The following is a 26,184-nucleotide window of genomic DNA, read 5'->3' as shown; positions in this document are numbered from 1 at the left end:
AAAGGTACTGCAGACTTGTGGCTTTAATATTGTGCCCAACAAATCAATAGTTTTGAGTTTAATTGAACCAAGATAACAAGTGAATTTCAGGCTGTAGTACATCAGAGAAAATAATCTGAGGCCAAGTCAATCATTTCCAGACACACAAAAGAGAGATGAAATGTTAACCACAGGTTATAAAGAATTTTGTGGTTTGCAACATGATTGGCTATGGTTTTTCAAATGAAAATAGTGAACAAGAGTCCAGACTGAGCAAGATACTTTGTCTGCATGATTAGAATTCAGCTGGGTTAAGGTTGATGAAGTGAGATTTTTAATTGATTAATTATTATTATTATTCTTTTAAATTCTGAACCGCCTTTGTCCATTTCTCCCACTACCCCAACCCCTTGCTTCTGGCAACCACCAATCTATTTTCTGAGTCTATTAGCCTCTTGTTTTTTGCTATGTGTGTGTTTTCTAGATTCCCATTTGAGAGATCACACAGTACTTGTTTTTCTAAAGTGACTGATCACCTGTGAATCCATGTTGGGACTGAATTTGAAGGTGGTTGGAGAAAACTTCTTTTTATGGCTTTCATAAAACCAAAATTCCTAATCATCATCATATCATCATCATCAAGAACTGCTTAATCTACCAAATTGTATGCAGTTTTCCCATGTAGAAAAGATACCTTTGGCAAATGACCAGATTGTTCTTTACCTTGCTAGAGGAATAGAGCTCAGGCAGGCAAATGATTTGTACAAGATATCATAGTTTAAGGGCAGTCCAATATATCTTATTTTTCTAGATGTGTAATTTTCATTTCTTAACTTGAGAGCCAAATATGGAGTGAAAGTCATGGGATTCTGAGTAGTTCTTATCAGCATATACTTATTATAAAAGCTTTAAGATCTAAGAGCTTAATTTGTTGCCTTGCATTTTTAAAATTCTCTATGTATGAACTACTCTAGGGAGTTTGATTTTCACCAAGGTTCTAAGATGTATGTAAAACATGCTTCATAGTTTGAGACAATCCATGGCCCTCCTTTTGTCTACGTTAAAATTTAACAAACTTGGCTCTTGATAAAATTGAGAGGCTTATACTGTGACCTACTGAGGTTGCATCTTTTGTATATTTATCTTCTATATTCACATATAATATTCAATTGAGTTTAGTCTGAAAGCATAGTATAATTAAAAATACCCAGCATTCTCAATCTGTATAAGGCAATGGGTAGGTCAAATCATGTTAACAACCTAGCCTCAGTGACAAGAGGAGGCTCTGTCCACTTAGTCCTGCTTTTTTTGGCTAGAGACCATGGCAGTGAGGTGAAAAAGTACAGATAGAAAAAATCATCCCAACTAACATCTCTTACATACAAATCTGGGGGCACCTACAGATCCAAAAGGAAAAACAAACAAACAAACAAACGAAAAAACAAATCAGAATATAAAAAAGAAAAGGTGATGATGTCCAAAATTTAGGTAGCAGTTTTGGAAGATATTAAATGGACTTTTTTCCTGCTTTCTTATTTCATAGACTGGCAAAAGAACCTGTGTTTTAGATTACACTCAGGGTTTTGCTTTTCTTCTGAAGGAAAAACATGGTGCGCCCAGCCAGGCTGGTGAGAGTAGAGCAGTGGAAATCAGTGGGAATCTGCAGGGTCATCAGTGTCCTATTAGGGCTGAACAGGTTTGATGGGATAACATGGCGGTAGGGGGGGAGGAGCGGTGGCTTTCGCAGAGTCTTAAGACTTCCTTCTCCCCTCCCCCGTCCCTCACCCCAGGTATGTTCTATGCCAAAAAGAGACTTCCTGTTTGCTTAATTTATCATCATGTGGTTTATCTTCAGCACAGAAACCATTTATATATGCAGGCATTTATTTCAAGATTCTCTTCTGATTTTGGTGTTACTTCATACATTTCTGTGAGAAACTCTCTTGGCAGCTGTACTTTCTTTAGAAACACAAATATACCTTATTAATGCTACTTATCAAGGCAAAGTATTTAAAAATACTTGCTAAACATTTGTTTATTTACATAAAAGATTTCAGAGTTTTGCATAGCTTGAATTAGGGCATATAACAAAGACTGTGAGTGTGTGAAAGAAAGGTAAGTGATTCCAGCAGATGGCATGGTCAGAGCAAAGGGTTTCCAAGTGCAAGAAAAAGCGCAAATCCAAACAGAGAAGTCCAATGGCTATAATTGTAACACATTTACAGTAGAAGGAGAAGGTCATTTGCATTATGTTAAGAAATATAGGAACAGATTCTTATGTGTTACGAAAAATGGGGATTTGGCACATGGGTTACTCTCAGGCAATATACCACACACAGTTTTTATTTCAATTCCAACAGAAAAACAATATTGACAAATTTCTTTCTCTCTTTGCTTCCTACTTTATTCAATAGAAGAAGTAACAATAGCATCTGCTGCACTTGGCTGGAGCCTGGGATGAGGAAATTGTGGATGATGAGCCTCCCAGGCATATGGCCACTAAAAAGCTCACGCTCCAGCCATGGCAGAGCCAGGCTGGAGCTCCAGTGGAGCGGCAGATATAGAAGGCCGCCAGTCCAAACCAGGGTAGGGCTGCCAAGTCAGCATGTAAAGTCATTTTTAGTGGCCTAAGTGGTTTCCACCATCATGGCTCCAGGCATTACTGAAAGCAAGAGGAGTTTACCTCTAACATTCCCTCCCTCTCTCTGTGGCCTCCATCTACCATTTTCTGTTGCCCCAGCCTTACTGACCACCTGGGTGCCCAGCACCTCCAGGCTGCTGCCCAGCTACCCCTCAGCCCTTCTTTCAATCAGTCATGGTCTTAAAGATCTGTGACACTTAACTGGCTGTAATGCATCAAAATTACCTATTCCAACCATCTTAGTTTCAAACATAATGTGTTCCTGCTGCTATGTAGGTGTTTTCTGGCTATTTTCCTAATTCAGCTAGAAAATGTTAAAGGACTCCTTAATCATATTAACTGGACCAAAATTGAAAGGACTATAATGCAGTGGGAAATATGTTGAGCCAACAGTCAGAAGACTTGAGTCCAGCAAGAGTCTATGGGAAAGCTGTCAACCTCCTTGGGTCTCATTTTATTTTATCTCTGAGATTAAAGAGATGCAGTGGAAAGGGAAAGGGGGTGAGGAGGTAGAGGGGAAGAAGGCAGAGAGAGAGGGAGAGAGAGAGAAGGAGAGGGGGAAGGGTCAGTTGTTTAGAAAGCTTGAGATGTCCCTTCCCGGTCTGTGATTCACTGTAAATGAATCATATTCCTGAAATCATTGAGTCTATAAAGAAGCTTATCAAATCTATTAATTCCTAAATCACAGGAAGATATAAAGAAAATATTTTTGAGATAGGATGAAATGGGATTAAAGAGTATAAATTTCTCCTGCCACAGATGTTGATATTTCAGAAAAAGAATCAGGTAGCAGTTACAAAACAAATTACATAGATTTTCCTCTACTTTTTAAAAACTTGTTTCATGTATCAACAACAACAATAGAAACCCTCTGTATTTTAGGGTGGGCCTATGGGTATTGCTCCATGGGAGGAACATTTACTGTGGACTCAGCCAGGCTGGCAGGAATGGAGAGAAGAGCTGTGTGTGCCCAGTAAATAAGGTTCATTGACATAGAACTCAGTCCTGGGAAAAATGAAGTCACACATCATTTGTTGTTTCTCCCATCATGTGGAGGAGTCTGTTTCACTACCCCCTTGAATCTGGGCTGGCCCTTGCCTTGTTTTGAGCAAAAGAGTGTGGTGAAAGTGATGATGTGTGACTTCCAAGGTTTGGCCTCAAAAGGCTTCAGAAGCTTCTCCTTTGATCCCCAAAACTCTGAGACCACCAGACTGGGAGGCAAGGTCATGGGGAGGTGGGTAGGCTAGCTTCTACAGGCTTTCCAGCTGGCTGCAAAGGATAGATCAGGAGAGGTCAGCAGAAGACACTGCCTGGCCCCAAGTCAACCCACAGAACTGTGAGAAATAACAGATGGTGGTGGTTTTAAGTGAGTAAGTTTGGGTTGGTATTTGTAAGCCATGGTGGTTACCTGATAGCTACACCCTCCACTTCAGAAAGGTCACCAATTCCTAAGGCACACAGCTGTACCAGAAACACAAATATGGTTGAAATTTTTTTTTAAAGATCCATGCTCTAAACCAACCCAATCTGAGACAAATGAACAAAACCAGATAAATGGAAAAGGAATACTTTCCTAAAAAGATCATAATTCTCAAAGTCCTTTCCTTTCAGGTGTTAAAAGGAATTTGGGCAAGTAGCTGTTTAGCTTTTATTATCAGAATGGTAGAGCTACAGTTTACCCCGCCTCAACTCATCTAGTCCATTTCGATATATCATAAGCCATAAACTCTACACGCACCACTATGAATCAGTGAAAGTCTTAACCACTGACCCGCTCTTGGTGGACTGGAAGGTGGAGAAGGATTTTCCTTTAGGGGTGGGAGGAAGTGGGAAAAGTATGGAGGGAGGTGGGATGGGGAAAGAGAGAAAAAGAGAGAGACTTCTCAAGCTCTTTGGAAGAAGGTCTACAAAAAATAAATAAATGGAAAGTGTTTAACTATTTCACAAGAAACATCCTCAACAAACTCTTTCATTTAAAAATGGAGTGTCCTGGCCCAGAAATACATAACCCGCAAAGATCAAAGAGCAAGGGATTTTTAGGACCTTTATGTTTGGGCAGAAGTTCTTGCATTATGACTCACTTATCTTGCATCCATCTAATCTTTGGCTTCCACAAGACACTGAAAAAGAGGATAGCCACTAAGTCATATGCCCTTAGAGGGATTCCTAGGGCTTATTGTTTTGAACTTTCAGAATGCTAGACGTCCATGCCAAGCATGAATATGAAGCAATGTGACTGATATGCTAGCAGAAAAACCCAGCATTTGTCAGCCCCAAGGACCATGACCCTTAGAAGTAGCCACCTTGGGAGGCTGAAGATTTATTGCTGCTGCATTAATTTGCTGCCACGGTGTGAAAGTATTTTTGGAACTCCCTTTTGGCAGTCTAGTTAAGAGCCTGTCACCTGTTCTTCTGTATTCCCTAATGGTGGCATATCTTTGTCCTTGAAGGTGGATTATTTTTTTATTTACTTTTTTAAGTGCCAAGAGACCTGTAGAGCCAAGTCATGGGTTTGTATGGTTGTATGTATTCCAAGATATGGAATATTGTTGGCTGATTTTTCAAGTTATAAGCCTACCTTACTATATGCTCTAAAAAGTGATTCTTAAGGGAAGTCTCATAAAGATGTCCCCCCCCCGATGTTTAAAATGAGGATGCCATTTAAAAAAGTATTTTCAATCTTTAAACCTTTGAAGTGGGCTATCATTTGGATGCATACATTCTGCACAATCAAAGATTAGTTTAGCTGCCATATAATAATGGTTCTCAATCCGGGGTGAATTTGTTCCCAAGGGGACATTTAGCAATGTCTGAGGGCATTTTTGATTGTTACAATTCTTGGGGGCATGTTACTGGCATCTGGTAGGCAGAGGACAGGGATGCTGAGAAGCACTGTTCAATGCACAGGGCAGTCTCCCACAACAAAAATTATATGACCCAAATACCAGTGGTGTTGAGGCTGAAAGGCTTGTCTTATAGTAACCATCTATTTTAACAAGATTTTAAAAGTGCAATGACATAACTACTACATATAGTATTATGTGTTTTTAAAGTGGTAAATTTTAAAGTGCTAAATAGTTGCCACTCACCTAGGTTAGTATATGTATATGCACACACACACACACACACACACACAGGTATTTCTTCTCTTCTAAGTTACAAGTTACATAGAAGTCAAACTCACATTTCAGAAAAAATGTAATAACGTTGTTTGATACTAAGAGAATCAGTTTAAACACATTTTATGTGAAGCAAAACAATAACAAAAATGTCTATTAGTACAGACATTTATTGACTTTCTATGTGGCAGGAATCTGGCTAATCACCACTTTACACATATCATCTTACTAGCTCTTTATACGCAATACTGTGAGGGACCTACTACTATTATCCCCACTTTATGGATCAGGAAACCAAGGCTGAGAAAGGTTAAATATGTTGCAGTGAACAGTACAGCTGGGATTTCAACTCTAATAAGCTCATTTCGAGTGATTTTCAGTACTAAACACCATTTAATGCTGTCCCCAAAGGGGATTTTCCATCTACTAAAAGCCATCTCTGTTGCTGGCTGGGGACTGTTTCATTTGTGTAACATGAATTGGGCAAAATAGAAAATTGTGGTATGGTGTAGACAAAGAGGAATGGACCTTGAATCATAAAACGTGAATTCTCAGCCAGAATTTCTACTTACTAGCTGGATATGTGGTCTTCAGCAAGTCACTTAACTTTTCAGAGTCTCAATTTCCTTTAGTGTGGAGACGGTAAGAATATACACCTACTATTTTTGTTGTAAAGATTAAATCAAATGGATGATGGAAAGATGCTCTGTCAATTGCCACTTCTCTACACAAAAGTAACTTGGTTGCAACTCTTGGGCATGGGATAAGAATGGAAAGGTGACAGTTCCCCAGATGCCCCTGCAGGTATTTTCAGGAACTACCCTTGATATCAGACACTGACATTAGTTGTTACTTAAAATATTGGCCTCACCTCTCCTCTATTGCCTTTATATCTGTCTTTTCAAATAAATGTTCCATTTCATCAGACAGCCAGAGTGCTCCCCCCCCCCAGTACCCCAAACACCTTCAATGTGAGTTTTATATTTTACACCTACTGGAGTCATTATGCAATCCCTTTTATGTTTTCTTTGGGTTCAATTACTCTTAAATTATTTTAGTGCATGTAAGGCATTTTTCTCTTACAGCATTGTGCCATCAAACTATTGAAGTTCTGGCTTCCTGATTCATATCACCATGTTGTTTCATAAATTAAGAATTTTCTCTGTATGCACAATTATTAGTATATAAGAACAGAACCTACACAATAGTTTCAGTGTGGTATAATTACTTCTCACCTTAAAATGTTTTCATAAATAAGGATACAATTTGTGTATTCCACCCATTTTCTTATCAAGAGATGTTGGTGTTTTCAACAATCCCAACTTTCATCTACAGAAGACTAGTTTCTTTTATTAATTTATCCATGAAAATAAATCCCAGGTTTAAGGAAAATATGGGCCTATGGTTTATACTTGTCAGCATCTCAAAACTATCACATACTTTGGCAATACTTGTGGTCTTTGATCTAAAGAGATATTTGAATGAAACACATTGAGGAAAATAAAGGATGGAATTTAAATGGTGGGTTAAAATGCATTAAACAATTTTCCATAGCACTCTTAGCTCCTTTGGATCACAGCATCTTTTATTTTTATGATCATATGCAACATTTTCCAAAAACCTTTTTTTACCTTGAAAAGGCTATTTTTGTCATATTGGTTTGATATTAGAAGTAAATGGTTATGTTGTAAATGTGATCTAAGTACATTCTTGGTTGTGCTTTCATTTATAAAGTCAACAAGTATTATTAAGATTGGATCTTATGAATCTTTCTAACTCCAAATTGTCATTTGATTTTTATCAGACCACCATTAGTGGCCCCTGTTACTTCCAAAACAGTATTTATCTACATCTAGTCCTCAGTTTCTATTCCTTAGTTTTTTTTTTTTTAAGATTTTATTTATTTATTTATTTGTGGGAATGAGAGAGAGAGAGAGAACAAATGGGAGGAGGTGCAGAGGGAGAGGGAGAAGCCGACTCTCTGCTGAGCAGGAAGCCTGATATGGGGCTCAATCCCAGCACCCCAGAATCATAACCAGAGCCAAAGGCAGACACTTAACTCAGTCAGTTAGACTGAGCCATGAAGGCACCCCTTATTCTTTCTGGTTTTAAAGTGTGGTTTGATTCTATGTTTGATTGTACAAGACTTTAATTATCTTTAGGAGGTCTATTTTATTCTTCTTGGAATCTTCTCATTTAGAACACAAGTTTAGGGGGTTTGATCTATCCCTCCTTCATATTTATTCACAAATAGATTTCTCCTATAAAGGTAATGTATTCTCTTGGTCCTAAAAGGCATTAACTATGACTAAGAGTTAGTACCATGGGTCAAGAGTTTATAATTGACATAGCGAAATTATGGCTTCACCCCAATTTATTCATTCTTAACAAAAAGCAAATTCACATCAGTTGTCATACTCCTTTGGCAATAGTAAAGTATAAACCACAAATTCTTCTGTAGAACAACAAAAAGAATAGGGCTCAATAGAGAGAACAGGGAACAAAACTTCTTTGTTTTCTAAGAGGAAGAATGAAACAATACGAGGAAATGTAACATATTACCTCTATGAAAATTCAAACTTAATAAATAGACTGGAAGTTCTATCCCTTAGTTTCTTTCAGAATCAAGTTTTATAAGTAAGGAGAAAAATACGGCATGTCTCTATTCATGTACTGCATAGATATATGTGAAGAAGTAATGGCAAATATCTACCTGACAACCATTCAGTCAACAAACATATATGAAGGAGGTAGTATAAGGAACTAAGTCAGTCTCTGCAACAAGAAAAGTCAGAACTAGATATGATGATGAGTAAACAGGTCAACGACTTTGAAATAGGCCCTAAATTTACAACCTCCTTGTGTTTAATAATCCTCACAAATAAAACATACTGTTCTGTGGATTAAATGAGTTATCCCTTAAGTACTTAGTGATACTTGGAAAACAGTGATGGCTCAATAATGGGTAGTCACTGTGATTATTCTAAAATGACTAAGGGGTAGAAGAGACTCACATATTAACAATTAACTTTGATGCAGAATGAGTGAAATAAAGGCTAGCATATGGCCATGTGATGTGGGGCCAGAAAGAAAGGACTGACTCATTCTGACAAGGTCATTGGGACAGGCTTAAAGAGTGAAATGCCATCCAAGTGGTGGCCAAAGTTGGAGGTGAGGACCAGCAAGTGAAGGAAAGCCTGGAAAACTCACTTGGTTGATAGGGACAGGCAGCCTAGGGCACGCAGTGGCTATCACTACTGACATGAAATCAGGCGAGTAAGATGGTCTTCCTCGGTCTCTGTTTATTCTTGTGTAAAATGAGAAAATAAGGTTCCTACCTCTGAAGATGATTTGTTATGTAAAAAACATTAATACATGTAAAACACTTAGAACATGGCCTCTCCGGTTGAGAAGAAAGAATATCTGCTGTCGATTAAGATTCAATATGTTTAACTATTATCACGGCTAAAAACAGGGAGCTATGTCTATCTTTAACATGGAATGGAGACTATGTGGAAAAGGACATAAAAGAGTTATAGAAAAAGAGGCTCAGAAATAAGTAAAAGAAAGACAAAGGCAATTTAATACAATTAAATTCTCATAAGAAATGCCACAGTAGGGAGAAAAATAGTATCATATAAAGCAAACAAACAAACATATAGTCCAACCCTGAAATGATCTGTTTCTATAAAAATTTCTAAAACACCACGTGGAATTCAGTTAACTTCAGAAAGCAATTATTGAGCACCTACTATGATGTAATAGCTGGATACAAATGTGCATAATCTGTCAACTATACCCTCTGGGATTTTAAGGCATATGTGATCTGTACATATACTGTTAATATGCTAAGTGTGAACCTATTTTATGAGAGCTCAGAGAATACAGTGTTTAATTCTTTCTGCAGGAAGAGTAATGGGAAATGAGCTTAAAAGGATTTTCCAGAATTTCAACTCATGTTTACAATATGAAGCAATCCCTATAAATGGATGGGTTGAGCTGTGTATAAAACAATAAGGTTATGGAAGGTTTGGAAGACTAGAGAGTGCATTCCAGTTTAAAGGCATTCAAGTTTAAATTAAAAAAAAAAATACCATGGATGTCAACAAAACTACCTGAGGCCAATTTGCAACTTTTGCAAATACATGGCAAGTGCTACTTGGGGTAAATATGAAACAGGATTGAACATCAGCAGGTGGAGAGGGGAACAGGTGAAATTCTAGAGTGTATAAATATCATTTAGCAAGAGCCAGAGATAAAAGTACTTCGAAAGTGTAGCTAGGGTAGGTGACTAAGAGAGTGAACAATGAGGCATGAAAGAGACATCAGCTTAGATTATAAAGGGTCAAGGACACAATGTTAAGAGCAAACTTCATCTTGACGTCATCAAGAACCATCATATTAATTTCTATGTATCCTTAATGGTATCATCTTACAAGCTCAATGGTTTCTTAGGTCTTTGTAAATACGGATTTGTTATTATAAATGATTCTAATTCACAGTAAACAAGAAAATGTTTTCTGTCACTGGGGAAAATTTGACAGAATTACCATTATGGAAAACATCTACGTTTCTAAAAATCTATTAGACTAAATATTTCATGTTTAGAAATATCTGTTTAGGGATTCCTGGGTGGCTCATTCAGTTAAGTGGCTGCCTTCAGTCTGGGTCATGATCCCGGGGTCCTGAACCAGAGCCCCATATTGGACTCCCTGCTCGGTGGAGAGTCTGCCTCTCCCTCTCTCTGCCTGCTGCGCTGCCTACTTGTGCACTCTCTCTCTCTCTAACAAATAAATAAAATCTTTTAAAAAATCTGTTTATTCATAGGATACATGGCTCAAGTCACATAGATTATATCCAAGTTAATATTGATTATTTTCTCTTAAGTGTAAATATATATACAGCTTTTTAAAACTCACTCAATTAATACACTAATAATTTAACATTATTTCATACTTCTACATTCTATGCACTTTCCTAAGTGCTTTATCATTTCATATCATTTCAGTTAATCTTCATGAAACTCTTATTATTATAGAGAATGTTACTACACTTATCGGAGAACAAACCCAAGCTAGCAGATTTGAAATACTTGCTCAAAGGCACAAATCCTATAAGCAAAAAATCCAGCATGTGCACTCCTAATGCTGAGTTTATATGGTCTGTATGAACTGACTGATAGCTAGAGCTGGTCTTTCTTCCCAGGCCTGTAGAACCATTCTTCTATGAATGTGGTAGACCCTAGCCTTCTCAACTTTCCAAGGTCTTGTCTGAGATTACCACTAGATTATGCTCCTCGCCCTTTCTTACTACTGACTGTAAGAATTTTTCTTCTTCATAGTAGCTCTTTTTAGTCCTGGCACATTTATCACTAGACAGGACTATTGGAGGAACGTGAATCTTCTCTTTTTCTGCCCTCTCTCCCTCTGTTTGGTCTACTACCAGACTTCATTTAAAGCCTCTTCCATTCTCCCAAAATCTGTTTGGCAGAAGGCTTGGGTTAGAGTTTGTCACCACTTCTTCATAATAGGGGGGGAAAAAAAAGGAAGGAAGTCAAATCCATTACAGGAAAAAAAAAATCACAACATGAAATACAGTATTTGCTAAATTTCATAGTATTTGTATGATCATTTACAACATGATCATGATTACCATCACTGATAACCCTCTGTAACTCGTCTATTGTGGCTTTCTGCAAAGTTTCTGCCTGCTTAGAGATGCGTTCTACACTGGCATTTCTTGGGTCCCACACAAGCAGTGGTTGTCTGCAGTGATTTTTTTCTGACACTCCATCAGAAAAATTGTGTTCTGAAGTTTGAACATATATTGTGTCCAAGTCAATATCAGAGCTCAGTTTACGCTCCACTTTTCCCTCATTTTTTTCTCAAAGTCACTAACAAATTTCTTCTATCGATATACCTACTTTTCTGTTTAATACAAAGCTTCTCCAGAGCCTCAGGCACAGCACTTCCAAATGTCAACAGCTATTAGCACTGCACATTCATCTTTGTTTCCTTATTGCTCCAAAGTTGTCTGCATTTCTCAGAGGTGAGTCCAGGTGGCTTAACATAACATAGGGGTGTGGGTGTACATAAAAGTGTATGCGTTTTCTCAAAATAAAGCATATAGCTACTTATCTTATCTCTGCTACTTGCCTGCAAACTTTTCTGTATCCAACTAAGTAGCATATAGCCTTATATCTTGCTTATGATCAACAGAGGATAAACTGTGTCTTTAAATTATCAATCAGTTATTCTGTCAAGTTTCCCGGGTCCTCTACCTTCATTCACAGAAATAGGAAACACATTTTGAGAGAGGGAACATGCTATATTTCAAACTGTAATGCAAATACAATGTTTTATGAAAACTCCCAAGTTAGGTTTACTTAATTTTTGTTCGCATTTTTTCATGTCTCAATGTGTGTGTAGGCGTTTTTTGTATGTATCTCTGTATGTGTGTATCTGGGCAAACTGCCTTTTTGCCTTTAAGAATATGAGGGCAACCTTTCTTCAATGAGCCCAAACTTCTTGTTTCCCTATTCTGAAGCCAAAATTCACTTGAAAACATTTCCTGTGTGATCTTCATAATCAAGTTGAGCTGGTGGAGGAGGGGCATGTCACCAGGCACGATGACTCTTTGATATATTCAAAGAAGTATGTATAACAGAGTATGCAGACTGGTCAAACTAATGCCTGCTGAAACCAATAGGCAGGAGAATCAGAAATCTGCTGTCATGATGCAAAAGCATTAGCTCAAGTTAAGAAAAATAATTTTTAGTGTTTCAGAACTATGTAAAACAAGGGAACATAGTTTCAGGTCCAGAAGAGCAAGTACTAGATTATAAAACATGAGCAGGACTATGTCTGGCTTCCTAGCTCTCAGTACTTACACCAAACCCTGTAACTTCTCTTCTGCTCTCTTCTCTTGAACTGACATACCTTTAAGATCATCAAACAGAATAAAGCATGGGAGAGAGCCTTGGAATTTATAAAATACTTTATAAATATAATGTGGTACGATTAGTTTTCGTTGGGAAAAAATTGCTGGGAAAGAGAAATAAGTATCTCCTTGTTCAAAACTCGCTAGGCCGCTGTTTAAGAATTACCACTGTAGCTTGGGTTAGTCAGGGGAGTTTTATTGCTTTTATTTTGATCTATGTGGTCCCCATCTTTTTGTAAAAACATTTCTAGGATCCAGGGTATTATGCTCAAGTATGATATGGGATGTGAAAGAGCTATAGTATTATATGATGATAGAAATGGTTTGTGACAGATGCTTTCTTTTTTAATATACTTACCCACTGCAGTTTTACTTGTCTGTGCAGCAGAAAACCATATTCTCTCATGTTTGAAGTACCCAGTTTACAAAGAACTATTAGGGATTATATCAATTATACATTTATATAGTAACATACAGAACATGACCAGGTATCTTTAGTAATATGTTCATGAGAACATATTTGAGAGGAACTAAGGAACTGGTAAGAAATCAGTTAAATACTAAAAATGTATAAACATATATATATAGTAGAATCTGAGTGGTGATATAAAGAATATTAGTCAGAATTAAGTAAAAAATAATAATAAATTATACAACACTTCAAAAGAAATACAGGCTCATTAACTCCTAATACATAAAATAAATTCTTCCAAAATATAGGTCTTTATATTATATTAAGTAAATTTTAAAAACTCAAATTAGTATATTTTCTATATGTGACTTGATAATACTTTATAGGAAGGTATCTTTAAGCAGTATGACACCCTCTCTGAAAGCTTTGATACTTATGGTATCATTTTGTTCAAAATTTTTTTTCCTATACATAATAAAAAGGTTTTTATCAGCCCAGGCCACAGGAACTTATCAAATAATTCATCCATCTATCTCTCTATCTATCTGTCATCTTCTAAAGAATATTCCTCACATAGATGAAACTTGAACCAAATCACAAGACTGATTCTTTTTTTTTTAATATTTTATTTATTTATTTGACAGAGAGAGATCACAAGTAGGCAGAGAGGCAGGCAGAGAGAGAGAGAGAGAGGAGGAAGCAGGCTCCCTGCTGAGCAGAGAGCCCGATGCGGGGCTCCAATCCCAGGACCCTGAGATCATGACCCAAGCTGAAGGCAGCAGCTTAACCTACTGAGCCACCCAGGCGCCCCATAAGACTGATTCTTAATTCTTTTCTGTTTCATATAGTTATTACCATGAGCACATTTAATTTTGTGTTTACATATTTATTTATTTTTGCTCCAAAGAGAAAATAGCAAGGACCGTAGTTGCTTATCATGTCCAGAGGGGCATATTCATCCATATCAAATCCTTTCTACCAATGTTAATATAGACCTCGTTTGATTAAAAAACACCTGCTTTTTTTTTTTAAGATTTTATTTATTTATTTGAAAGAGAGAAGGAGCATGAGAGGGGAGGGGTCAGAGAGAAGCAGGCTCCCTGACAACCAGGGAGCCCGATGTGGGACTCCATCCGGGGACTCTAGGATCATAACCTAAGCTGAAGGCACTTGCTTAACCAGCTGAGCCACCCAGGCACCCCCTAAAACACTTGCATTATTTATAAAGCAATCTACTATCCCAGAAATTGGGGTAGTAGAAATTGGAAAGAGACTATCCAATGAGGAACAATTTAGCTTTCTGTTTCCTCGTGGACCTTCTGACTGTGAGAAAAACAAATTCTCTCAGTGGTTCTTACCTGCAGTGCACAACCATGGGTCCTGCATCAGGAGGGTTACAGGTTTTGACTCTCCGTAAGAAAGCTAGGAAAGGCGTAGGGTGTTCTGGAACACCATGATCAGGCCAGGCAGTGAACTGGAATTGTCTTACTTCTCTCTTCTCGCTTGACCCATTCTGTGAAGTAGGAAGACTGGGTAAAATTTTGTGTTCATAGCCTCAGGTTGTAACGATGAGTAGCAACATGGAAGAGGTAACATGAAAATGTGTTGTCTTAATTCCTCCTCCTACCCTATGACCTTTGGGAAGATGCACTCTTTGGAGCTATCAATGTAAAGCTCTTTGTAAACAAGTATTTGCTCAGGGAGATGAACATTCTTAGGTGAGAAGCATTGCATTTTTCAGGTGTAACTATCAGGAGTACGCCTATTGTATTTTATGGTAAGAACTAATTCTTCTTCATCTACTCATCATTTGCCAAAACTTCCGTCCAGAGCAAGACTTCCACATTTACTGATAAATTGCTGGAGAAGGAGAAAAATTGCTGAGCGATAATGGAAGAATTATTTCATTCTTCACCGTTGCCAGTGGAATCAAGATTTAAGTAAAGTCTTAAGATATCTGATTTCTCAAAAGACGCTTTCTTTAAAAAATGAAAAAGGGAAAGGGAGGGGTAAAAATAAAGACAAACCTTGTAAAGTGCAAAAGTCCGCACACAGTACGTGGCCAACTCCACCGTATCTAGAAGCGTCACTTGGACCAGCCCATGGGTTTCTGTGCCTCTACTGGGCCAATACTGGTCACACTTCACCTAGAAGAAACAAGTGACACATTCAGGGCAGATGCTCATCAATTTCTCTATTAGCTTCACGTGGGGTTACTGTTGAAGGAAAACAGCTTTTTTGCATTTCATTTTATGTTGATCTTTTTCTGGCATGCATTCTTGTTATCCCAATATATGTAAATTACTGCTCTGATGCCAATATAAACCACATTTTTCAAGCTGGTAGGAATACTAAACAGTAACAGATTCAATTTTCCTGGAGAAAAATAAATTGCAGATTGTTGCTGAGTAAAATAAGGAAAGAGGTATTTGAAACTTTAGAGCACTTGAAAAGAAAACACAAATTTGTTCTGGGATATATGTTATGAATTGCATTAGGAGGATTATGCTCAGCCATTTAAATGACATGGTGAGACAATTAGTGCTCATCATCAAGGTTTAAAAGGCACAAGCTAGTTCATCTTAAACTATCAAATTCCCAAATATACTTGTTTAAAGAAAAGTAGAAATAATTTGTGAATCTATCAAAGTATAATAAACAACATAACATTGTAAAAAATGCAAGATATATGGTATGTGTATTCAAGACTAATTAAATCAGTAATGTGCAGGGGAAAGAAGCTGTGTGTTCTTTAAAACCGGTCTCAGAGAGTCATACACTAATGCGAAGTTTAAGTAATTTAAAATTCATTCATTTCAGATGAATAATATACAATTTCTATGTGGAGTTGAACAAAAGTACATAAAAAGTATTCAAGCCAATTAGTTTAACATGCAAAAGAAAAATAATTCCAAGTCTGGAATACATTTCAAACTTACTATGTACCATGGATATTAAAAAGCGTAATAAAAAATGACAAACACAACACTGTATTTTCTAGTAAGATCACAGATAATATATTCACCCTTTCTATCTCAGATTAAAAGAAGATAGGAGAAATTCTTAAATGAAATGCATTTCTCTAGATAAAGAAATGTAATACCATTTTATATTAGGAATCACACCTTGTAGTTGAAAAAGAAAGATTTGAAAGTCATAATCTCTGGATTTAAACAAAAGCAATGAGGCATTATTGTCATAGACACTAGAATTTTTTGGTCCAGTGAATAGAATTGCTAGATAATTATTTGCTTTTATGTTGAATATAAATATTAGTAGCATTTGTGAATAATATTGTAATTTTCTCTTTCACAGACATAGCATCTGCTTCTCAAAGGACTCAGGCTCTTTCTGTCTAGATCATGGGCCTTCTGAAAAGACAGAGGTTATATTCTCTATCCAATTTCCTAGACAACAAAAAGGAGAAAACCACTTTAATGCACAGTTATTCAGTAAAGTGGAGATTGAATTTACAAGGTTTGACTCTTATGCCTTTATTTCAAGGTAAGACCACACAAACACATATTTTATAAAAAACAAAAGGAGTGGTTCAAGTAAGATGGACTATTTGTGTCTTAATAGGATCTTTAAAACATACTTATATGTTTTCTAGAAGCATAATATATTCTTTTATGTTTATATTTTATGATGTTCTACTTAAAGAATAGTAACAGAATGGAAAGAAAATACTCTAAGGAGAATATTTATATAGCATGACCCTGACTAAGCACTGTTTTATGTTTTCTGACCATCCATTAAAACCCAAGTTGTATGTGGCTGGAATTAGCAGAGAATACCACCTGAAAAGAGCCAACACTCTTTAAGTAGACCTGATTCAGACTGAAAGAAAATCACAAAAATTATGCCAAAGGCTCTGATTTAAACCATAAAAAATAAATGTCAAGTTGATGTTGCGCTGCAAAGGACAAAAGTAACTTTGGAGACCTCTTACTGCAACATTTGAGAGGATGCCAGCAATGTGTTGAGCTAAAAAATGAAGAGAGAAACTCAACTCATTATTTAATAGTTTCAGCTGGATGGCAACCCTTTCAAATCAAAATCAGCAGATCAAATTCCACAGAAACAAATATCTTTATGGAAGACACAAAAACAGGAGGTTAATGCAATGTAATGATCTATAAGATCAGTATGATGTACTGAACTTAATTCAATGCAATTATATTTCAGAGCTAGGAATTGATTATCATCAGACCTTTTGGTAAGATAAGACAAAGGACATAAAGGAAAGAAGCATAAGCCAACTTTTATGTGACCTCTGGAAAAGTGGTTTCATTATTTAGTGATTTTCCATCAACAATTCTGCTCTATCCCTAAGACAGCAAAAACCGAAGTTACACTAATTATTCTCCTACTTCAAGTACTTGGAGTCTGGCTTCTTTAGGAAAAAGGAATATCGGAAAACATTACTTAAAGGAGGGAATGTTGTGAACATTTTTAGCTAAAAGAAGAAGAAAAGGAAGCTTTTGTACTCATTTGAAATAATGGCCCGAATTTTACTCTTTACCAGAAAGAAAAACAAAACAAAAACAAACAAACAAACAAAAACCCCACTCTAAAATGTTTCAAACTCAACAGCAAAAAACTGGGAGCAATTTTTTTTCAAGCAAATATATTTAAACATTGTTGTTTTCTCTCAAGAAATATTTCACAAAGGGAGTTTATGAAAAATAAATATTTTGATGTAATGTACACATGCACACAGAAGGTCTCAGCAACAGGGTTAGAAGCATTCCTCAGGCTTCTCAGAACAGCTACAGCAATCCATTCTTCATTAGTTAGTACCTGGGTACTCTTTTCTCTCCCTCATTCTCTGAGTAGCCCACATGCTTTCATCTGCTTTCTAAGGGCTACATTTAAAGGGCTAGGATTTACTGACATTCTTTTAAGCCCTTCATTTTTAGACATACACTAAACAAATAATTTCTGATTTCAACATTAGAAAGCAATTGGGAACTGTAGTGAGTGAGGAGGCAAAACAAGGGAACAGGAGAAAAGTTAAACATGTTTTTACTTGGCCAAAAGCCCCTCCCTCCACCTTTTCTTCTTTTCCCCTGGGAGAAGATCTCAGAAGGTATTCCTAAAGAGAGTTACCAGTTTTAGGCTCTATGTACAAAGCCCAGGATAGGAGGCTCCCCTCTGAGCATCTAAGAATGAGAAGGCAGCAGCTCCTGAATGCAAATACCAATGCTTGCCTTTTCCTACCTGATTCTGAAGTGACTGACATCTTCAGGACTGATGCATAGAAGGCTGGACGGTCCAACTGGATAGCTGGTAAACTGCTTTTCTATTTTTAGGACCAAAGTCCAGCAGCCTCATCTGTTAAATGGGTACCATATCTCCAGAATGACAGGGCTAACATAAGGCTCAAAAACCATGCACTGAATCTCTAAACCCAATAAGCATTCAATAGGCAACAGCTATTATTAATTCTCAGTTAGACTATGTTCCCCATTTTTTATGATAGTTGTTATAAAAATGTAATCATTCTAAATGTGAACAAAAGAAACATGTTATTAATCCCCGTGGATATGCATTTTGCAGAGGCTAGGTGGAAGGCAAGATCTTGGCAACAATGGGGACACCAAAGTGAAATGAGATGCAGTCCTGCCCCCAACCCATCAGCTTTACTAGCTAAATATAGAGATATGCTTACACCTGCTGGTTCTTCAGATACATAGTTGTAAGATTTCCAAATAACTCCCTTCCTTTAACCTGAATTTTAATCAGATGTGAGAAGAGACTATTTTAGTGTCTGAGAGGAAAAAGGAGAGAAGCAGAACATGCCACCCAGGCTGTGGTTTAGAAACCTCACCTAGTAACTCAATCTGAGGGCTAACCTAAAGAAGACAGGTCAGATTTCTAGCCAAATTTGGGGGAGATAGTTATTTTTATTATTACAAAGTGATTACCCTTATGTGGTAGCTTCATTTCTTCATAATTATGGAAAGAACAAGCTGACTATCGCTGTGTATGCTATGGAATTAATTTATACTTCCTCTTTCACGGCAACCTATTAAAAACAAGTTGGTGGAATGATAAAACTTGCCACTGGAAATACCATATAGGATTTACCCAGTAGGTGTGCTGACTGTGCTTGGGGGAAATGCTTACTGGAAATTAGTATCTACTATGTTTGGCCAGAGGAGCCTTTTATAAGGAGCAAATACGAAGTATTCTAACATTAGATAATACAAGTCAAAGTTAGTCTTGGGAATATGGAAATGTTAATATACACTCATGAATACACAATTAATAAGGGAGAATATAATAAAAGGAAGTTTCACATAATTATTAGGATATATTTTAGTGGATGGATAAATTATATGCTGAACTGTTTGTTTCTATAGGTTATAATAGCTCTCTTGGCAGTTTTAAAGACCAGCTTCAATACTTGATTATTCAAAAGTAAATATGGAGATCATCTCAATGATTCTATTGCCTTTCAGTGATAATGTTACTCTTTTCACTCAACTAACATTTGGCCATATCTATTTCTGAATGGCAAAAGGGTAGTCTGGTTTGTATATTCCTCTCTTCATTTTCTCTTTGTTGACCACTACAAGGTGGAGATCAAGTACAATGGAATACCCGAAATGAGAATAATATTAAACATTTGACTACAAATGCAGTAATAGCTTTTCATAAATAAAACCAGAAAGTTCAAAAATACTAGTCTCTAAATAAACAAAATTATTCATTATAAAACAGCTTATCTGTTTGAACACTTCAAAAAAATTGCTATTTCCTTATTTCCTTTTGTTTGATGTGAGCTACAGACTAAATATTTGTGTCCCACCTCACCAAATTTGTAGGCTGAAATTTAATCCCCAGGGTGATGGTATGAGGAGTTGGGGCCTTTGGGAAAGAGATTAGGTCTAGGTTGGAGTCCTCATGAATAGGTTTCAAGTCTTCCAACAGAGACTCCAGAGACCTCCCTCCCGCCTACCACCATGTGGGGATACAAAAGGAAGACCATTTTCTATGAACCAGGAAGTGGAGCCTCACCAGATACCTAATCTTCCAGCTTCTTGATCTTCCACTTCCAGTTTCCAGAATGTGAGAAGTAGATTTCTGTTGTTTATCAGCCACCCAACCTATGGCAATAGACGAGGACAATGTACCTACCAGAAGTTCATATAGAGACATGCACTAAACTTTTCTTCTGACTTCCCCCATTAAATAATCAGTCATTATATCTCAAGTTTCTGGCCTGTCTTTGTAATCAGAGAAAAACTCTATGAAGTACCCCTTTGTCCTGGCAAGGCCGCACTTGAATGTCAGCTTTTTCCCATACTGCGGTGGCCCTTGGAGTTCACACCTCAGACCCAATCTCACCTGGCAGCGGCTGGGTGCTCTACATAGCCCCCTGGTTACCTCGGTGTCTACCTGGATCTGCTCAGTGGCTGCCTGTAGCCCAGCCACACTCCTGCATCACCATTATTGAGCAGTATGTTAGATGACTTAACGTTTCAATGAAAAGACAATTTCTGTATACCTATAGTATCAATACTTTTTAGCACTTTAACAACCAGTACAATTAGACTGATGCATACCAGCTGAACCTCAGCTTTGCCTGAATACAGAGATTGACTCACACTTCTTAAAATTTTAGAAGTGACCTCACCAGCCTGGGAGTGCTATAAACATGAATGTGGACAATGAGAGGGGCTTTGCACAGTCTCCAAGAGCAAGACTGCACCTCTTCTTCCCAGTCCAGCGCTTTCCTAGGCTATAGGGCCTCTATTTCACTTTTGCAGGAATGTTTGTTTTGGGCCAGAATCTGTAGGCTGCCCTTCTAAATCAAGGGGATGGGGCGGGGAGGAAGAAGGGAGAAAGATCCGAGCAGCTAACATACTGAGAAATTGGCGGGATTCTTTTCCTTTTATCTGACATTGTGTCTGTTGAGAAGAGAAAACCAAGAGTATGGAACTGGCTAGATAAGGACCCAAACATCCTTCAGGTTGCCAATATGAGCATCATTCTTTTTGTTGCCAGTGTCCTATTTACATTAAGTATCCACCACTTTTCAAAAACAAGCCCATACATCAAGCAGGCTCCAAAGGCAGTGTTTGTGCTGCTGTTTCTACAGTTGCTTAAGGAAAGAGCAGTTTCTGTTGCCCTAGATAGGCAGTGCTTTAGGCTGCAGTTTGAGAAATTAAATGTTCAAGGCCTTGGGCGCTTCCAGTTCTATTTGGGAAAGGACACAGACCTGGCATTTGGAAAGCATTTGCTCTCCATTAAACTTACCGAACCTTGACAAAACAGAGAGGCCAAGAATTAGTCTGCTCCTGGCCAAGGCTGGGCCTTCCAAAACCGATAACGACAATGAAAACAATAATACTGCCATTTATAATCTTCAACAGGATTCTGCCAACTTCTAACCCAAAAGGACCTCAGAATCTGAAAAGAATCTCAAGATGTGTTTTACAGGAAAACAAGAAAACATTTTATCAGAATCTCCTTTGCCTAGAATTGTCCTCTTGGCCATGCAACCAAATGGGAACTTGTTTCACCTTCCCCCTATATTGGGGGAAATATACAAACGTGAGGTTCAAGGACAGGGGAGGACATCAGAGGTGGAGGGAGTGATCATCTAGTCAGAAGTGCCCCACCCATCAAATGTCAAGGCTCTGTATTCTAATTCCCGAAATTATTCATACAATGTTGTTAACACCATCCCAGTCCCTTAGGCCTTGATAGAATCTGATGTCCATTCATTAGCACAAACAACAAAATTCAGTGGAGCAAGGAATTTCCCCTGCTATGACCTGAGATAAACTAAAATTGTGATGCCTAAAACATTTGACCTGCTCTAACAATGGACACCATCAACTGGGTTGCATAATTTTTTATCTGGGAACAGAAAATGGGATTTAGATAATCTGGAAACCAAGTGTAGAATTCCTCACTGCTAACCCTATGCTTACACCACTAATCAAGGTGGCCCACACTGAACAGCAGTTCAAATCATGTCCCCTTTGTTAAGGGTCAAAATTTCACTCCTTATCCTCAATATTTATAGCACTAGTCATAGCACAATATCACAATAATAGCAGTTGAAATGATTCATATCCCACTATAAAGCTTGCAAGACAACAGAAGCAAAAGTGACCATCAACCATGGGCAGTAAGTAAGGGTAAGCTGGTGAGGACAAGAGAAAGTCGGATATCCCTTAACCTTGGTTAAGCTGTTTCAGCTTATCAAGGCTGCTGAAGAGTTTGTTAAGCAAGAGGCTTACACATTCCCTGGGAAACAAAGTAGAAGAGGAATAGCCAAAAGCAAACAGATGAAGGGGGGGCGGGGGAGAAGAAAAGGACAATCGCCCACTAAGGATTAGAGGTTCCTGGGCCAGGAGTCACCTTGGCAAATCTTACCTCGGAGCCTCCAATTGTTCAAGCAAGGCTGCCAACCATGTGTCCTAGTTGCCCACAAATAACACCCTTGGAGTGGAATTACTCTCCTACCAGAGCTTCATTTTTTCCGAATTTTTCTTCCCTCCATGTGGTTGCCCAAACCGATTCATGTGCTTACTGGCATGTTATGAAACATGGAAACAATTAGAGACCACATTCTAGGGCACGAGAGAATGACTCACTACAGAATCAATGAACTATGCAGAACTTGAGAGGATTTGGCAAAAAAGATGGAAATTGTAGAATAAGACCTACTAACAGTATCTCATGTCACACACCACGTTTTACAAGGCTTTAAACTGATCTCTGTGTTTTCAGGCAACGACTGTACTTTACTTTCAAAATCTGCAGTTTATAGCCTTATATTTTGTTTCTTTATATTTCCAAATGACACTCAGAGAATATTCAAGGTACACATTCTCTCTTCATGGTTTGAGAGCTGAAAGCACACTATACAAACAGTCTTCTAAGTTAAATTTGGAATTCTTGCAAGGCCACATTTGGGGGGGATTATTTGAAAATCAAAGAACTTAAGTTTCCAAAAGACCAATTTGAGTCTTTAAGTCATCACTCTTGGAAGGGCTTCTTTAGCCAATGAAATGTTAAGAAAGGTCAGTTTTTAACAAAAGGCTAGTGAAACTTCTAATACATGCTAATGAACCCAAGAGCCTTCTCTGTTCCAATTTGGCAAAGGTTTAAGCACTGCTACTTTGTCATCCAAAGGCCTGAGTAGAGGCAAAGCACAATGCTAGAAAAGACAGGACACGGGGAGTAAGGAAGCAATTCCCTAGCACTTTCAAGTAAATAAAAGGATGGGGAAGGGTAATGCAAAACCGAATCAAAAGGAAACATTGTGCCAAGAATATATTGTCTTTAGTGACAATTACTACTACATGTAATTTATGCTGATATTACTATTTTCATATTGCATTGTTTGAAGATTATGGTTGCAGTGGAAGCCACAGCCAGAAGTCCTGTGGTCCATGTGCCGACTAATTAACAATTCCCTGCATCAGTGTCTCGATTCTGCAGATTCTGTCCTGGGGAAGGCAAGGGCAAAAGAAGCCCATGTTCTGAGCTCTTTTGATCACAGTACATGGGTGTTACACTGGAAACGGTGGGCAGAATTCATCATGAGCAGTGACTGTGAGGCTGGTCAGGATTCACCGGCACCCACAGAGAACAAACACATTGCATTTGGGAATAAAACCTGAACTCTTTGAGAGCAGCTTTAGGGGAAGCTGATTTTGTTCTGGTACACCCTCCTAGTTCTCTGTCTCAATCAAACACTAACAGCTGAGATTCACTGAGGTGACTTTGTCATATTCCTTACCTTGGTTAATGCCACAATAATTTTTCTATGTAATTTAAAAAGAGCAAATAAGACTTTTGGAGATCCCGGTAATGTGTTTATTGTCATACAGTAGTAAGCACTATGGCTGGGATCTAAACCCAAACATTTGACTTCAAGGCACCCTTCCTTAGGACTGTGTCATATAATTCCCTTCTCTCTGATGGTGGTATCCCTAGACAGTCTTGTGAAATATCATTTATCTTCTCTTTCCTTTCCTCTTCTTCTCTCATCCCCATCCCAAATCACCAGTCAACATGTACTCCTGTAAAAGTATTCTACAGTACACAGAAGTGTTTACACACATTTGCACATATACTTTTTTTTCCCCCATATACCAAGGTGTGGGGTGAATATTATTTCAAGAACCTGAGTGAGCCTTCTTCCAAATGATGAAATTTCAGGCTTCAACTCCTGGAGAGGTGATTTGTTTCAACTGCCTAGACCATCTCCCTTTTTGAGGGAGACTACAAGCAGTGCCTAAATAAAGCCAGACTAATTCAAAATCTGCTTTGAAGCTGGCTACTCAGAAGTGAAAATTCGTAGAGTTCCCAGATCAGCCTGTATAACCCACAGAGTTCCTAAAGTATAAAGCTATATATTTCTGTAACAATTAACCACTATTTTGAGAAACTCAATCCAAGTTCTTAGTTGCGAATCCAGGAATGCTTTCCCCTTTCTTCCTAGACTTTAGGAGAAGCAGCAACTGGATAGGGAAAAGTGAGGTGGGAGGATAGAAGGGAGAAAATCAAAAGCAGGTGAGGTAGTTTGGGGGACCAGAACTTTGCTAGACTCCTCAGTTGCATGTGGTCATTTATTCTCAAGCATTCTAGACTGGGGAACAAGGGGCTTTGGGTCAGGGCTCATTGGTATGGTCAGATTGAGGATGTTGAGACGCCTCCATGTTGGCTTATACAGGTCATCACAAGTTTGGGTACAGAGTGAACCACAAGACAGCATTTTAATTGGGCTCCTTAGGCCATTTAACAAAGGAGAAAGCTAACTTGCAGGAGCAAAGAGTAATTAATGAAGGGAGCAAACAGAGGTTCATTTAGTAACTTCAAAATAAGTTCCTCTGTCTGAGGTGGGGAAAAAAAAAAAAAGGTAGCCTGCAACATAAAGATAAACTGTAGGTATTTAAGTCACAATGCCTTCCGCCAAGAACTGCTCATTACCATCAGATGTTGTGGTGGCAGTGGGGCCAGTTAGAACTAACTTTATTATTAGAAGCAATTAGGGAGAAAAGGGGCAGAATTTCATTTGGTTATTTCAAAACAAGTTTCTGTGCACGGTTTAATGAAGGCCTGCAGTGTCAAGATAAAATGTGTGTTTTACTGAAAACAGCTTTTGCAAATGACTGCTTGTTACCAGCGGTATCTCCAGGCAGAGCAGGCTGGGTAGGTTGGATTTACATGCATGCTGTAATATAATAGTTCAGCTGTCTCAGCTTCACCCAAGTGTTAACAGGCAATATGGCCTGATGGTTAGGCACATGTGTTCTGGAGCCAGACTGTCGGTCTTCAAATCCTCACTCTTACCTTGATAGCTGAATGACGTTAAGTGACCTTCTGGAATGTTCTAGGCTTAGTTGGCTCATAGGTAAACTGGAGATCTTAGTAGTGTGTATCTCACAGGACTGTTGTGAAGTATCAATGTGTCTAATATGTGTTAGACATTGCATCATGAAGAGTTATATTCAGGAAACAGTTGGGTAGGGATTGTTTTTATAGGACTTGCTATCTAGGGGTTATCCTGAGTAAAGATCAATATTGGATCCATTTGCATCTTTTTAATGGGGTTTTCATGTAAAAAATGACAATGACATTTGTCTTCACAGTTTTCACCTAAACTCCTTTCAGACAATATTTCAGTATTTCTATACAATTCACATGTTATAAAGAGATTTGATCGCTTTTTGTGTTTGGTAAACCAGTGGTGTACCACATACATTACTTCCACTTTTAGGACTTTTTATTTTTTCTTGAGCTTGAGTTCTCTCCTTAGGAATCACCTGCATAGCCTTCAACTTTTCCCTCATCTACATGCCTGAGCTAAAAGAAACTGCCATGTATTGAGCTTAGGAGACCATTTATAAACTCAACTGTCACACAACAAATGGGGGGTTGGGCTTTGGCTTCCTTCTAAATATCTTTTTGAGGCTACTGTGACCACAGTAAAAGAAATCGTTCACCAGTGGTTTCAAAACTCTGCCCTGACTGCCCTACTCTTCAGAGAGAGTCTGTGCTGCCTTCAGTGATTTTTCAGAGACTCCTTCATTAAATTCTCAAGGTTAAAGACTGATTTTCAT

The 26,184-nt window shown here is 37.9% G+C and overlaps 1 protein-coding gene across 34 annotated transcripts in view; it reads right to left on the bottom strand.

Moving 5' to 3' along the window:
* PTPRD (protein tyrosine phosphatase receptor type D) overlaps positions 1–26,184 on the bottom strand; it is a 525,037-nt gene that overhangs the window by 32,521 nt on the left and 466,332 nt on the right. For all 34 annotated transcript variants that reach the window (XM_059411633.1, XM_059411644.1, XM_059411635.1 and 31 more), the window contains 2 exons: positions 15,118–15,237; positions 14,449–14,603 (listed from right to left, as the gene is read on the bottom strand). In XM_059411633.1, the coding sequence (XP_059267616.1) occupies positions 14,449–14,603; positions 15,118–15,237 (275 nt within the window). The remainder of the gene's footprint in view (positions 1–14,448; positions 14,604–15,117; positions 15,238–26,184) is intronic.

Source organism: Mustela nigripes, chromosome 9 (genome assembly GCF_022355385.1).
Source record: "Mustela nigripes isolate SB6536 chromosome 9, MUSNIG.SB6536, whole genome shotgun sequence".
NCBI lineage: Eukaryota > Metazoa > Chordata > Mammalia > Carnivora > Mustelidae > Mustela > Mustela nigripes.
Note: the sequence above shows the minus strand (reverse complement) of the source record. Positions and strands in the feature narration are given on the sequence as shown.